Genomic DNA, 15,856 nt, shown 5'->3' on the forward strand with positions numbered 1-15,856 from the left:
TCATGATGCTTAGTTCAGGTAAATTTGTTTGATGCCCGATTCACCCTCTTCCCTCCCCTTTTCCATCCTGCTTTTCTATTTGTTCAAATTTTACCAGTTAAGATGGTAAGCAACAGTAACGCCGGGTAAATAATGGCATACAATGAAGCTTTCAGGCTTGTATGAAGACTTCTCTTTTTATTTCAGAGATTTGTTATTTGCTGCAAACATATTTATCTAATTTAAAGTGTTGAACATCTGCATTGTGGCAAATTGTTAGATTAATTATAGAACTGGGTCAAGGAAGTATGATAGCTATCACAACAGGTTATTAATAGAAAGAGAATTCAGACAGGTGAGTTTTGAGCTATCTTCTATCACTCGGATAAACGTGTTGCTTGGGATTTTGGTGTACCCAAAGAATGGAAAAGTGACTTGGCTATTCTTGTGAAATAATCTGAGCTGTTGACAGCAGACTAATCCTAAATGAGCATTTCAGGCTTCATTCGTTTACCACACTACAAATTTGACTAAAGCTGTATCTGTCACATGACCAGCAAGGGATGGCGAAGTGGCATTAAAGTCTCTCGCTATATCCCTCTCCTATGCACAGACACATCCTGTTTTCTCCATCTTTTTCTCTTTTTTTTTCTTCCCCTTTTCTGGTATTTCTTTCTTCACAGCCCACCTTGTTATGGGATTTGTCAAATGTTTTTACTTGCTAATAGACTTAATAGGGGATTTTTCACTTCAGCTGTGAATGCTAGGATAGTCCCATCTCCATAGCATTCTCTTGCTCTATAAAGAGAGAAAGCAAAAAATACCAGGACTAACTGACACATCCCATACATGCCTGAGTTTGGAGGGTTGGGAGATCATACCTTACAGATAAATCTCCTGCCAAACACAGAAGAGTTGGTAGGTCTGAAAACTTTCCCTAAGGTCACAATAGGAATACAGAAGAGGAAGGCCATCTGGTCTGGCTTAGTCAATCCACCCAAAATTGAAAACACAGTCTCCACCCCATCACAGCATCTAATGGACTCTTGAATAACTGTAATTTTTTTCTCTCCATTATTTCTGCAAGTCTAGTCTAAGTGTTAACTATTTTTAGGTGAAGAAATCCTTCCTGACATCAATTCTAAATTTGGCCTTTCCCAGATTCAGTGAATGCCCTCTTGGTTTACCTTGAAGTAATGCCCAATTTCATATTTTCTATACAGTTTAATACCTTGGATACTTCTATAAGGCATTTCCGCAGTCACGTCCCTTCAAGGCCATAGAGCCCCATTTTCTCTAATCTAACCACCCTGGCTCAGTCTTCCAGTGCCATGAATTGGCCATGTGGTTCTTCGAACTGCCTCCAGAGCATGAATATTTCTCGTGTCTTGGTGACTAAAACAGTATTCAAGGTGTGGTCTGAGCACTGCAGTTTTACCATAGTCTCATTTGACTTGACTTCTACTGATTCTGTAATTACAGTTCACCATTCTGTTTACTTTATTAATTGCTACTGACATGCTAAGTGCTGTGTCTACTAAGATCTCTCAACCTCATTTTTAGCCATTCTACATTGTCACTTGTCCTTTCTTCTAGTATGTAGTAGTTTATACATGTATTAAATTTCATCTGCATCTGTTCTGTCCATTTACAGATCTTATCTAGCTCCCCCTGACACAACCTCATTAACTAGTTTGCTGTCATCTGCAAAATAAATCCTTCCTGCCATATGATCTGCAAATTTGACCATTTTGCATTCTGAGTTCAGGTCACTGATATAAATTAGAATCAGTAGAGTTCCTAACACTGAGTCCTGGGATAATCTACTCAGTCATTCCTGTGCTCTGACCATTCCCTTAACAAGTGCCTGCAGCTTCTTTCCTTTCCACCAGTTTCACATCCATTTTCAGATTTCACCTTGAATTCCCACTACTTTGAGATTATGCAGGAGCCTTTCATGAGTAACTTTGTCAAAGTCTTTCTTGAAGTCCAAATACACCACAAAATAAGGTTTACAACAGTCCACTTCATATGTCACATGTCTCAAGGACATAATTGTTTTGGTGGCGGTTCAGAGAAGGTTGACTCGACTGATTCCTGGGATGAGGGGGTTATCTTATGAGGAAAAGTTGGACAAGTTGGGCCTGTACACATTGGAGTTTAGAAGAATGAGAGATGATCTTATTGAAACATAAGATCCTGAGGGGACTAGAAGGGGTAGATGCTGAGGGGATGTTTCTCCTTGTGGGAAAGACTAGAACTATGGGCCACAGTTTAAAAATAAGGGGTCTCCCGTTTAAGACTGAGATGAGGAGAAATTTTTTTTCTGAGGTTTCGTGAGTCTGTGGAACTCCCTTCCCCAGAGAGCGGTGGAGGCAGGGTCATTGAATATTTTTAAGGCTGAGTTAGATAGATTCCTGATTAACAAGGGAGTCAAAGGTTATAGTAGGTAGACGAGAAAGTAGGGTCGAGGTCACAATCAGATCAGCCATGATCTTATCAAATGGCAGAGCAGGCCCGAGGGGCCGAATGGCCTACTCCTGCTCTTAATTCGTATGTTCGTATGTCACCTCCTCAAAACGAAAGTAAATGAAGATCAAACAGAATTTTCCCCTTCTGAAACCATGTTAGCTGCTGTTTCCTAGTTTATTATTGTACAGATAATCCTCAAATCTGAAATCTTGAGGTTTATAGGTACAAAAAAACTGTTTCTAAGTAGGAACATGACAATTTCTGAATTATTCTTGCCATTCAGTAGCTGAAGCAGGATTTAAATTGTACCTACTGTAATAGTCATTTAATAGTAAGTAAAATAGTTGCCCGGACATGTAGAATGATAATCTGTTCTTGCTTTTTATTGGAGATGGTAACTGATTCAGAGGAGATTGCTGAGATCTACCGAGAAATCAGCAAATTCCCGACCCCGCTGAAAGGCTGCATTGGACCACAGGTTGCTTTGAAGGACAGGGGAAAGTACTGCACCATCTACACAGGTACAATAATGATTATCTGATCGTAAAAGGGGAAGCATCAAGGTACATGTGTTAATCAGATTGTGCGTTCTATAAGTGTGGTGTCATTTCTTTAATCCACAAATGAGAAGACTTAAAAGGGGTGAAGTGCCTCTTTTATTTTTAAATAGGATCTGTCGAGTCACAGCACTGGGAAGCCTAGTGGTTATGGCACTAAACAATATTACATTAGAGGTCGTGAGTTCAAATCCTACCATGGCAAATTGTGAAATTGGATTCAATAAATCTGGTAATTTATGGGCTAGCACCAGAAGAATGACAATGAAAGATACTGGATTAAAAACCCATCTGGTTCACCAATGTCCTTAAGGAAAATGAACTAGCCATCCTTGTCTAGTTTATATGACTCCAGTCCCACATGTTATCATTGACTCTTAAGGCTTTGAGGGGAACTAGGAATGGGACTTGCCAGTGCCCCCCCACGTCCCAAGAACAAATTAAAAAAAAAACAATATTTTCTTCTGTGCAAACAGTATGGGGGGGGCGAGGGGGAAGGAATGATGTGCTGAGCAGATGTGCTTAATTTTTGTTCCAGAATGGTCTCAGAGGGATCTGGAGCAGCCTAAGCGGGTGAAGTTATGCCGAGAGTACATTGTATTCTGTGACGAAAATTCCATTGTGTACAATGGCCCTTCAGGAAAATGTGCAGAACTGCAGGGCGAGTGAGTATAACCAGGGCGGGGGCTGTGCGCTGATCAAGAGGTCATTGATTATTGACTAAGCTCTACCTCTGGCAAATTTGACTGCACTGCTTCATTGTACAGGTTTCTATCTTTTTCAGTGTAACTTTTCCCCCTGCACCCTCCCTTTTTTCTGTTTCCTATCATGTTGGACTACAGTTTTATGGAGATTGACAGTTTGCCCAAATGTCCATTCTTTATGTGTGAGCTAGGATAATGGGTTTGGCAGGTTGCTGAACCATGAAAGGGGATCAAAAGTCCACCTTTTTTCCCCCTTCAATAGCTGAGTAGCTGAGGCCTCCATCACCATGCTGGTAGATATCAGCTGATACAATACAGACCAGGGAATTGAATCTGACATCTTTCTAGTCTGTGGTTTAATGACACACTTGTAGTAATATCATATACACAGGTCAATTTATGGTCTTGGTGTTATGGCGGCATTGATGAGAATGGGGGTGAAGAAATAAAACAATTATAGATCTAATTCTTCTGGTTCATGGAAGAGTTTACTGTAATAGAGTGCTATGTGTAACTTGAAACACGATATGACGGAGAATTGTGAATCTGCACTGAGGCAATGAGCTTGTTGCAGAGTTTTTTATATATATATATCCTGAGTGTTGGGGTCTAACATCATTCTGAACTTTGACCCCCAGATTGCTGACTAGAGACTCGCCCTCTGGCTCTTTGAAGGCCGTCCTCAGGGGGCATTACAACAAAAAGGGGGAGGAGCAGCAATATCTGGAGGTAACTAAGGCTAGGGGACCATGGATGAGGGAGGGAGTATCACTGTAATAAATGTGTCTTTATTGTCTGCTAGAATGTACGGTAGCACTGGACAGAGCAAGCAGAGACCAGTAAGATTAGACTTGATAGAATGTGTTTTTCTTTTTTTCCCCCACAAAATGCTTGATACTGAAGATGACTGCCAGATGAAGTCTTCACTAGAGAAGAAGATGCTGCCCATGTAGCAGTGAAGGAGGAGGTAGTAGTGATATTGGAGAGGATAAAAATAGTTAAAGAGGAGGTACTTAAAAGGTTGGCAGTACTCAGTAGAAAAGTCACCTGGTCCAGATGGGAGGCATCCTAGGTTTTTGAGGGAAGTAAGGGTAAAAATTGCTGAGACTCTGGCCACAATCTTCCAGTCCTCATTAGATATGGAGACGGTGCCAGTGGACTGGAGGATTGCAAACATTACACACCTGTTCAAAAAAAGTGGAGAGGGATAAACCCAGCAATTACAGGCCAGTCAGCCTAATGGCGCTGGTGGGGAAACTTTTAGAGATGATAATCCGGGACACAATTAATTGACACTTGGGAAAGTATGGGCTAATAAATGAAAGTCAGCATGGATTTGTTAAAAGAAAATCATGTTTGACTAACTTGATTGTTACTCATCAAAAAATTCAGAGTGTGTTAATGAGGATAGTGCAGTTGAACTTGTGTAGATGGACTTTCAAAAGGCATTTGATAAACTACCACATGATAGACTTGTAAGCAAAATTAAAGCCCATGGGTTTAAAGGAACAGTGGCAACATGGATACAAAATTGGCTAAGAGGCAGAGAGTAGTGATGAAAGGTTGTTTTTCAGACTGGAGGGAAGTATACGGTGGTATTCCCCAGGGGTTGTTATTAGGACTACTGCTCTTTGATATATATTAATGACCTGGACTTGGGTATACGGGGCATAATTTCAAAGTTTGCAGATGACTCGAAACTCGGGAATGTAATAAACAATGTGAAGGCTAGTAACAGACTACAGGAGGACATAGACAGATTGGTGAAATGGGCAGACGCATGGCAGATGAAATTTAACGCAGTTGTGTGAAGTGATACATTTTGGTAGGAAGAATGAGGAGAGGCAATATAAAATAAGTGGTACAATTTTAAAGGGGGTGCAGTAACCGGGAAACCTGGGGGTGTATGTACACAAATCTTTGAAGGTGGCAGGACAAGTTGTGAAGGCTTTTTTTTTTAAAAAAAAGCATGTGGGCATTATTAAGAGGTATAGGGGGTAATTTTAACCCCCAAGAACGGGTGGTTTGGGGGCGGGTGGAAGGTTAAAATAATAGCTTTTTGGAGCTGGACCGCATCCCAGCTCCAACGCAGCCACTTCCGGGTTTGACTCCGGCACATTACGGTGCGCAACAGATACCCGGAAGTCCTGCCGGCGGGCCGATATCGAAAGGGTCAATTTACGCACTGAATGCACTTAGGGGATTACATATTTATGGATTCTGCAAGAGAAACTAATTTAACTTATACTGAACGTGTTGCCTGTGGCTTCTGAAACACCCCATAGAAATGGAGTTACAGCCGAACCTCATTTGGCCCTTTAAACAAGTGATTGATACATCTGAATAAAAGGTGAGGTTTTGCAGCTGGGCACTCAGTTCTCTCATACAAACCTTTGGCTGGGAGTTTTGTGTTTAGACTGAAATTTCTTTGAGACTGAGAATTCTTATGTTCAGACAAATTTACCTGCATTTTGGATCCCCTCAAACTGACAACATCAGGATGGGGAGGCACAATGGATCTATTCCACATTACATCTAAGGAGGAGGGACATCACCATCCACGGCAGGCACGGCGTGCAGTTCTGGGAGCTGCAGATGCACAAGACAAAGGTGTGCCACAAGAACCTGGAGAAGAGCTAAGAGGGGACCGACGGAGGGGCCGAGGTAGCTGGAAGCACTACCCACATGAGAGGGTGTACAAGCAGAGGCTGAGCTTCCTGGACCTCTGAGAAGCAGTACCTAGGCAGGCTCAGATTGAGTCGGCAGTTGGGTGCAGACATCTGCACGCTTCTTCATGCAGAGCTGCTCCCATCTGGGCCTCGTGGCCACACATTGCCTGTCGCAGTTAGTCACCACTGTCCTCAATTTCTTCGCCTCCGGATCCTTCCAGGGCTCCACCGGTAAAGTCTCAGTCGTCTGCACATAAGTCTATACGACAGGTGAAGGATGGCTTATTTGCCAGGGCATCCGATTACGTCAACTTCCCCTGCGATGACATCAGTGAGACTGAGAGGACAGTGGGTTCCAACTCTCTGGCTAGCTTCCCATTGGTGTAGGGCGCAATTGATTGCACGCACGTAACAATAACAGACTAGTCAAGGAATAGCCTGACATAGACATACTCACAGAATCATACCTTTCAGCCAACATCCGAGACTCTTCCATCACTATCCCTGTGTATGTTCTGTCCCACCGGCAGGATATACCCACCAGAAGTGGTGGTACAGTGATATACAGTCAGGAGGATGTGGCCCTGGGAATCCTTAACATTGACTCCGGACCCCATGAAATCTCATGGCATCACGTCTAACATGGGCAAGGAAACCTCCTGCTGATTACCACCTACCGTCCTCCCTCAGCTGATGAATCAGTCCTCCTCCATGTTGAGTACCACTTAGAGGAAGCACTGAAGGTAGCAAGGGCACAGAATGTACTCTGGGTGGGGGACTTCAATGTCCATCACCAAGAGTGGCTCGGTAGCACCATTACTGACCGAGCTGGCTGAGTCTTGAAGAACATAGCTGCCAGACTGGGCCTGTGGCAGGTGGTGAGCCCCATCCTCAATGATGGCAGATTCCAGCACATGAGTGCAAAAGACAAGGCTGAAGCGTTTGCAACTATTTTCAGCCATAAGTGTAGAGTGGATGATCCATCTCGGCCTCCTCCCGATATCCCCCCATCACAGAAGCCAGTCTTCAGCCAATTCGATTCACTCCAGGTGATATCAAGAAACGGCTGAGTGCACTGGATACAACAAAAGCTTTGGGCCCGATAACGTCCCACCTGTAGTGCTGAAGACTTGTGCTCCAGAACTAGCCGCGCCTCTAGCCAAATTGTTCCAGTACAGATACAACACTGGCATCTACCCGACAATGTGGAAAATTGCCCAGGTATGTCCTGTCCACAAAAAGCAGGACAAATCCAATCCGACCAATTACTGCCCCATCAGTCTACTCTCAATCATCAGCAAAGTGATGGAAGGTGTCGTCGACAGTGCTATCAAGCGGCTCTTACTCACCGATGCTCAGTTTGGGTTCCGCCAGGACCACTCTGCTTCAGACCTCATTTGCAGCCTTGGTCCAAACATGGATAAAATAGCTGAATTCCAGGGGTGAGGTGAGAGTGACTGCCCTTGACATCAAGGCAGCATTTGACCGAGTGTGGCACGAAGGAGTCCACGTAAAATTGAAATCAATGGGAATCGGGGAAAATTTTCCAGTGGCTGGAGTCATACCTAGCACAAAGAAAGATGGTAGTGGTTGTTGGAGGCCAATCATCTCAATCCCAGGACATTGCTGCAGGAATCCCTCGGCAGTGTCCTAGGCCCAACCATCTTCAGCTGCTTCATCAATGACCTTCCCTCCATCATAAGGTCAGAAATAGGGATGATCGCTGATGATCGCAGTGTGTTCAGTTCCATTTGCAACCCCTCAGATTATGAAGCAGTCCGTGCCCGCCTGCAGCAAGACCTGGACAACATCCAGACTTGGGCTGTTAAGTGGCAAGACAAGTGCCAAGCAATGACCATCTCCAACAAGAGAGAGTCTAACCTCCTCCCTTTGACATTCAACGGCATTACCATCGCCGAATCCCCCACCATCAACATCCTCGGGGTCAACATTGACCTGAAACTTAACTGGACCAGTCACATAAATACTGTGGCTACAAGAGCAGGTCAGAGGCTGGGTATTCTGCGGTGAGTGACTCACCTCCTGACTCCCCAAAGCCCTTCCACCATCTACAAGGCACAAGTCAGGATTGTGATGGAATACTCTCCACTTGCCTGGATGAGTGCAGCTCCAACAACACTCAAGAAGCTCAACACCATCCAGGACAAAGCAGCCTGCTTGATTGGCACCCCATCCACCACCCTAAACATTCACTCCCTTCACCACCGTCGCACCGTCATTCCAGTGTATACCATCTACAGGATGCACTGCATCAACTCACCAAGGCTTCTTCGACAGCACCTCCCAACTCGTGACCTCTACCACCTAGAAGGACAAGGGCAGCAGGCACATGGGAACAACACCACCTGCACGTTCCCCTCCAAGTCACACACCATCCCAACTTGGAAATATATCGCCGATCATTCATCGTTGCTGGGTCAAAATCCTGGAACTCCCTAACTAATAGCACTGTGGGAGAACCTTCACCACAAGGACTGCAGCGGTTCAAGAAGACGGCTTATCACCACCTTCTCAAGGGCAGTTACAGATGGGCAATAACTGCTGGCCTTGCCAGCGACACCCACATCCCATGAACTAATAAAAAAAACGAGAGCACCACAGGAGCCAGGACTGTTCATAAACTGAAAGGGACGTCAATCCATCAATGCGGAACTGGTGTGTGACCACCGGAGGAGGATTCTGCAGATGTGTTCCAGATTTCCTGGCAGCTGCCATGATTCCTTCATTTTGCCTGAGTCCAATATCTCTGACCTCTTCCACACACAAGACAGACTTAAGGGCTGGCTCCTTGGAGACCAGGGATACCCCCTTGCAGACGTGGCTCATGACATCCACGAGAAACCCCACCAAAGAGGCACAGCAGGTGGTACAATGACAATCACATCATGACCAGGTCAGTCATTGAACAAGCCATAGGAATGTTGAAGGTGCACTTCAGGTGCCTGGATAGATCTGGGGAAATCCTTCAGTTCTTGGGCAGCAAAGGTGTGCAGAATAACTAGTAGTGTGTTGCGTCCTGCTCAGCGGAGAGGGTTACAGGTTGAGGAGCTCTAATGCACTCATCTGCCGGCAACACGGAGGAGGAGGATGAAGATGGAGAACCCGTCACCAGAGTCGCGGCGCACACGGCTGCACGTGATGCCAGGGATTCACTCATATCCAACAGGTCTGATAATGGGATCTGCAAATTGAAGATAGTTAAATACTCAGGCCGCCAGTAACAACTACCACCACCAGCCCCTCCCCCCTCCGTTTGCACAAAATCGACCTTCAACCACGCCCATTGTATACGGGCCCAATGGGTGGCATCATGTCTTGGCATTCATGATGAAACATATGAAAGGGTGATTTCACAAAAGGGACTCAAGAATGGGCATGATGCGGCAGTGGTGCTGAGAATTATAACATTTAATGTGGAGTTAACAAAAAACAAATATAAATTTTAAAACACAACATTCTGTCAGACACCTTTGTACATGCCCTTGGTGATTACAACACCTTAGCCTCCTCTTCCCAGCACTTCTACATGCTGCATCCCCTGTGGCTTCAGCAGAGGTAGTGGCAGGTTGCTCAGGTCCCTGCCCTGACTGCTGAGATGCTCTCTGCCTACAATTTCTCAGTTTTGGAGTCCGTAAGGGTCCCGCCAAAGACTGCTCTTCCTGCACCTGTGCAGGGGCAGACTTGGATATCTGGAGAGGAGACAGCATTGCGGGTACTAGTTGAGGGAGGGCAACGGGTGGGAAGGCTTTGAGTGGAGTCCCGACTTCCATGTCCCCTTTTGCCGTTATCCCTCTCCTAGGCCAGCACAACATCACTCCTACCATTCTGCTGGCCAGCAGGTTGGTGAGGAGCTGTGCTGCTTTCTAAAGCCACAGCTGAAGTTTTTGTCTGCCTGTTTAAGGCTGCTGACACATAGGCATTCAGAATCCGCATGGCCGTGTTCATGGCCTGTATGGACTCGTTAGAGATCCCCGCTTGAAGCTCAATGGAGGCTGCCACTCTCTCCATTGAAGATATCCCCGCACTTACCTGCGCCACCAATCCATCATCGAAGGAGTTGGACTCCTCCATCCTATCTGCTATTGTGGAGAGTGTGCATGACACCTTTTCCACTACCTTGCACAGGTGGCGCTGTGCTTCGATTATTCTCACTTTCAGTGATGTCCCCCGGGGTTCAGCATCTTTGTCCAGCTGAGCAAAGCTTGGAGATGAGTGTGCCACCCGACATGGACTCTCCACAGCTGCCCCTGCCCCCAGTATCTGCTCGTGCACACTTGAGTGTTGAATCATCAGGTGACAACCCAACTATCTGGCTAACAGGACCCACTGAAGTGCCAGTATCTGCACTGGTGCATGGATGTATGGTAAAATTAAAGGCCTTCAATTCAGTTGCGATTGCACAAACTGACACGCAAAAATTTTTCCGGGTTTCCAACGTGATTACTCACCACCTTGCTAAAATCATGGCCGTAGAGTTCAAAGAAGTTATATTAAACCTTTATAAAACACAGGTTAGGCCTCAGCTGGAGTATTGTGTTTAATTCTGGGCACCACACTTTAGGAAGGATGTCAGGGCCTTAGAGAGGCTGCAGAAGAGATTTACTAGAATGGTACCAGGAATGAGGGACTTCAGTTATCTGGAGAAACTGGAGAAGCTGGGGTTGTTCTCCTTAGAGCAGAGAAGGTTAAGTGGAGATTTGATAGAGATGTTCAAAATCATGAATGGTTTTGATAGAGTAAATAAGGAGAAACTGTTTCCAGTGGGAGAAGGGTCAGTAACCAGAGGACACAGATTTAAGGTAATTGGCAAAAGAACTAGAGGCGACAAGAGGAAACATTTTTTTGTACAGAGTTATGATCTGGAATGCACTGCCTGAAAGGGTAGTGGAAGCAGATTCAATAACAACTTTTAAAAGGGAATTAGAAGGGTACGGTAGCATAGTGGTTATGTTACTGGACTAGTAATCCAGAGGCCTGGACTAAAATCCAGAGTCATGAGTTCAAATCCTGCCACGGCAGCTGGCGAATTTAAATTCAATTAAATAAAAATCTGGAATTAAAATACTAGTATCAGTAATGATGGCCATGAAACTACCGGATTGTCGTAAAAACCCATCTGGTTCACTAATGTCCTTTAGGGAAGGAAACCTGCCGTCCTTACCCGGTCTGGCCAATGTGACTCCAGACCCACAGCAATGTGGTTGATTCTTAATTGCCCTCTGAAATGGCCTAGCAAGCCACTCAGTTGTAAAATCTCGCTACGAAAAGTTATAATAAAAAAACCGGACGGACCACCCGGCATCGGACCACTAGGCACCGGACATGACAACAGCAAAAAAACACCAAGCCCAGTCGACCCTGCAAGGTCCTCCTTACATCTGGGGACTTGTGCCAAAATTGGGAGAGCTGTCCCACAGACTAGTCAAGCAACAGCCTGACATAGCCATACTCACAGAATCATATCTTTCAGCCAACGTCCCAGACTCTTCCATCACCATCCCTGGGTATGTCCTGTCCCACCGGCAGGACAGACCCACCAAAGGTGGCGGTACAGTGATATACAGTCAGGAGGGAGTGGCCCTGGGAGTCCTCAACATTGACTCTGGACCCCATGAAATCTCATGGCATCAGGTCAAACATGGGCAAGGAAACCTCCTGCTGATAACCACCTACCGTCCTCCCTCAGCTGATGAATCAGTCCTCCTCCATGTTGAGCACCACTTGGAGGAAGCACTGAGGGTAGCAAGGGCACAGAATGTACTCTGGGTGGGGGACTTCAATGTCCATCACCAAGAGTGGCTCGGTAGCACCACCACTGACCGAGCTGGCCGAGTCCTGAAGGACATAGCTGCGAGACTGGGCCTGCGGCAGGTGGTGAGCGAACCAACACGAGGGAAAAACTTACTTGACCTCGTCCTCACCAATCTACCTGTCGCAAATGCATCTGTCCATGACGGTATTGGTAGGAGTGACCACCGCACAGTCCTCGTGGAGATGAAGTCCCGTCTTCGCACTGAGGACACCATCCAACGTGTTGTGTGGCACTACCACCGTGCGAAATGGGATAGATTCAGAACAGATCAAGCAGCTCAAAACTGGGCACCCATGAGGCGCTGTGGGCCATCAGCAGCAGCAGAATCGTATTCCAGCACAATCTGTAACCTCATGGTCTGGCATATTCCTCACTCTACCATTACCAACAAGCCAGGGGATCAACCCTGGTTCAATGAGGAGTGCAGAAGAGCATGCCAGGAGCAGCACCAGGCGTACCTAAGCTAAGCGATTCCACAACCAACGGATCAGATCAAAGCTCTGCAGTCCTGCCACATCCAGTCGTGAATGGTGGTGGACAATTAAACAACTAACGGGAGGAAGAGGCTCTGCAAACATCCCCATCCTCAATGATGGCGGAGTCCAGCACATGAGTGCAAAAGACAAGGCTGAAGCATTTGCAACCATCTTCAGCCAGAAGTGCCGAGTGGATGATCCATCTCAGCCTCCTCCCGATATCCCCACCATCACGGAAGCCAGTCTTCGGCCAATTCGATTCACTCCACGTGATATCAAGAAAGGCTGAGTGCACTGGATACAGCAAAGGCTATGGGCCCCGACAACATCCCAGCTGTAGTGCTGAAGACTTGTGCTCCAGAACTAGCCAAGCCTCTAGCCAAGCTGTTCCAGTACAGCTACAACACTGGCATCTACCCGACAATGTGGAAAATTGCCCAGGTATGTCCTGTCCACAAAAAGCAGGACAAATCCAATCCGGCCAATTACCGACCCATCAGTCTACTCTCAATCATCAGCAAAGTGATGGAAGGTGTCGTCGACAGTGCTATCAAGCGGCACTTACTCACCAATAACCTGCTCACCGATGCTCAGTTTGGGTTCCGCCAGGACCACTCGGCTCCAGACCTCATTACAGCCCTGGTCCAAACATGGAGAAAAGAGCTGAATTCCAGAGGTGAGGTGAGAGTGACTGCCCTTGACTTCAAGGCAGCATTTGACCGAGTGTGGCACCAAGGAGCCCTCGTAAAATTGAAGTCAATGGGAATCAGGGGGAAAACTCTCCAGTGGCTGGAGTCATACCTAGCACAAAGGAAGATGGCAGTGGTTGTTGGAGGCCAATCATCTCAGCCCCAGGACATTGCTGCAGGAGTTCCTCAGGGCAGTGTCCTTGGCCCAACCATCTTCAGCTGCTTCATCAATGACCTTCCCTCCATCATAAGGTCAGAAATGGGGATGTTCGCTGATGATTGCACAGTGTTCAGTTCCATTCGCAACCCCTCAAATAATGAAGCAGTCTGAGCCCGCATGCAGCAAGACCTGGGCAACATCCAGGCTTGAGCTCATAAGTGGCAAGTAACATTCGTGCCAGATAAGTGCCAGGCAATGACCATCTCCAACAAGAGAGAGTCTAACCACCTCCCCTTGACGTTCAACGGCATTACCATCGCCGAATCCCCCACCATCAACATCCTGGGGGTCACCATTGACCAGAAACTTAACTGGACCAGCCATATAAATACTGTGGCTACGAGAGCAGGTCAGAGGCTGGGTCTTCTGCGGCGAGTGACTCACCTCCTGACTCCCCAAAGCCTTTCCACCATCTACAAGGCACAAGTCAGGAGTGTGATGGAATACTCTCCACTTGCCTGGATGAGTGCAGCTCCAACAACACTCAAGAAGCTCGACACCATCCAAGATAAAGCAGCCCGCTTGATTGGCACCCCATCCACCACCCTAAACATTCACTCCCTTCACCACCGGCGCACAGTGGCTGCAGTGTGCACCATCCACAGGATGCACTGCAGCAACTCGCCAAGGCTTCTTCGACAGCACCTCCCAAACCTGCGACCTCTACCACCTAGAAGGACAAGAGCAGCAGGTACATGGGAACAACACCACCTGCACGTTCCCCTCCAAGTCACACACCATCCCGACTTGGAAATATATCGCCGTTCCTTCATTGTCGCTGGGTCAAAATCCTGGAACTCCCTTCCTAACAGCACTGTGGGAGAACCGTCCCCACACGGACTGCAACGGTTCAAGAAGGCGGCTCACCACCACCTTCTCAAGGGCAATTAGGGATGGGCAATAAATGCTGGCCTCGCCAGCGACGCCCACATCCCGTGAACGAATTTTTTTTAAAAATTGGATAAATACTTGATGGGGGAAAAAATTTACAGGGCTATGGGGAAAGAGCAGGGGAGTGGGACTAATTGGATAGCTCTTTCAAAGAGCCAGCACAGGCATGATGGGCCAAATGGTCTCCTTCTGTACTGTAACATACTATGAAGTAAGATTATACCTCACTAGATTTTCATGTGCGCTGATCTGTGCAGATTTACCATCAACCCCTTTGAAATCACTAGTAATGTTTCAACTTACAAAATTGTCCTGTAAGGATAAGTACCATTAGGAACCATCATTTCCTGGGATTATGGAAGTACATTCCTCACCACTTATAGCAGGTGTAATGGTGCTAATGGGAGTTGACCGCTATATGTGTTGGATGGTTTAAAGTGGAACCGCTACTATTGAACAAGACTGTCGTAAATCACTCTTGAAGCTGTAACCCGGCACCAGATAGAGGTGATTAAGTATACAATTTAAGAGGTGTGAACTGCTGAGTGAGCACATGTTTCTGCCCAAAATACCTAGCACGCTGAACACGCTGTAAATGGCAACTTTGTAATTGACTATAATGGTAATGGAAAATGGGTCAGCACTTTTTGGCCTATTTAAACGTGGGTGGTTTAAGTGGTGGGGACTGTATCAGCCAAGGAAGGCAGCTGATCCGAGATGAATAATGTAGGGTAGGAATTTTATTTGATTTTATGTTTGAGTAAACTTAGCAGAACCTTTCCTCAGAAGATCAAGTGGCTAATTAGAATCCATGATGCAGTAAATTGTGGAAGGAGCAGCCTTGATGCCCCGATTGGCCAAAGTGACCTTTCTTGCTCTATGCTTTCTTACATTCCCATGTCCCAGAATCTGTTTGATGATTAGACCACCTGGATTCATAGTAAAAACTGCTTCAGGGAGCAAACTTAACATTTATTGTCTTAAATTCATGTTCCTGCACTTGATTTTGACCACTGTCTGATGATGCATCAGCAAGGTTGAGACATAGGTTGGGAATTTCACTGGAGATGTTTCCACTCCGCCATGGTAGCCTTGGCAAAACTATGGTGGAAACCCCATTTACAACATTTCTGGTGAAGTTGTGGTGGCAGAGTGGGAGCAGCTCTGAGGAAATTCCTGGCCATAATATATTAGGCTTGAACATCGTGTACAATTATCTGGATAATCTCAATGCACTGGGCTAGGAAAGTGGAAGCAGCCAGATCCCATGCCTGATCAGTATTCAATATGTGGGTGTTATGTGAAGACACTGTCGGGCTTAGCTGTGATTCCGTGCATGATTAAATAGCCTGCTGACATTTACTGT

At 46.2% G+C, this 15,856-nt stretch overlaps 1 protein-coding gene across 8 annotated transcripts in view; it reads left to right on the plus strand.

Annotated features, from left to right (window-relative positions):
- LOC137334273 (acylamino-acid-releasing enzyme-like) overlaps nucleotides 1–15,856 on the plus strand; it is a 60,841-nt gene that overhangs the window by 2,047 nt on the left and 42,938 nt on the right. For 6 of the 8 annotated variants that reach the window (XR_010966121.1, XR_010966122.1, XM_067998928.1 and 3 more), the window contains exons 2-4: nucleotides 2,843–2,972; nucleotides 3,547–3,673; nucleotides 4,351–4,441. Coding sequence is in view for 5 of the 8 variants with exons in the window: in XM_067998928.1 (XP_067855029.1) it covers nucleotides 2,843–2,972; nucleotides 3,547–3,673; nucleotides 4,351–4,441 (348 nt within the window). In the remaining 3 variants the exon portion in view is untranslated. Of the gene's footprint in view, nucleotides 1–2,842; nucleotides 2,973–3,546; nucleotides 3,674–4,350; nucleotides 4,442–15,856 lie in introns of those variants that run through there. The other 2 variants (XM_067998933.1, XM_067998934.1) reach the window with 2 other exon arrangements.

Source organism: Heptranchias perlo, chromosome 17, assembly GCF_035084215.1.
Source record: "Heptranchias perlo isolate sHepPer1 chromosome 17, sHepPer1.hap1, whole genome shotgun sequence".
Classification (NCBI taxonomy): domain Eukaryota; kingdom Metazoa; phylum Chordata; class Chondrichthyes; order Hexanchiformes; family Hexanchidae; genus Heptranchias; species Heptranchias perlo.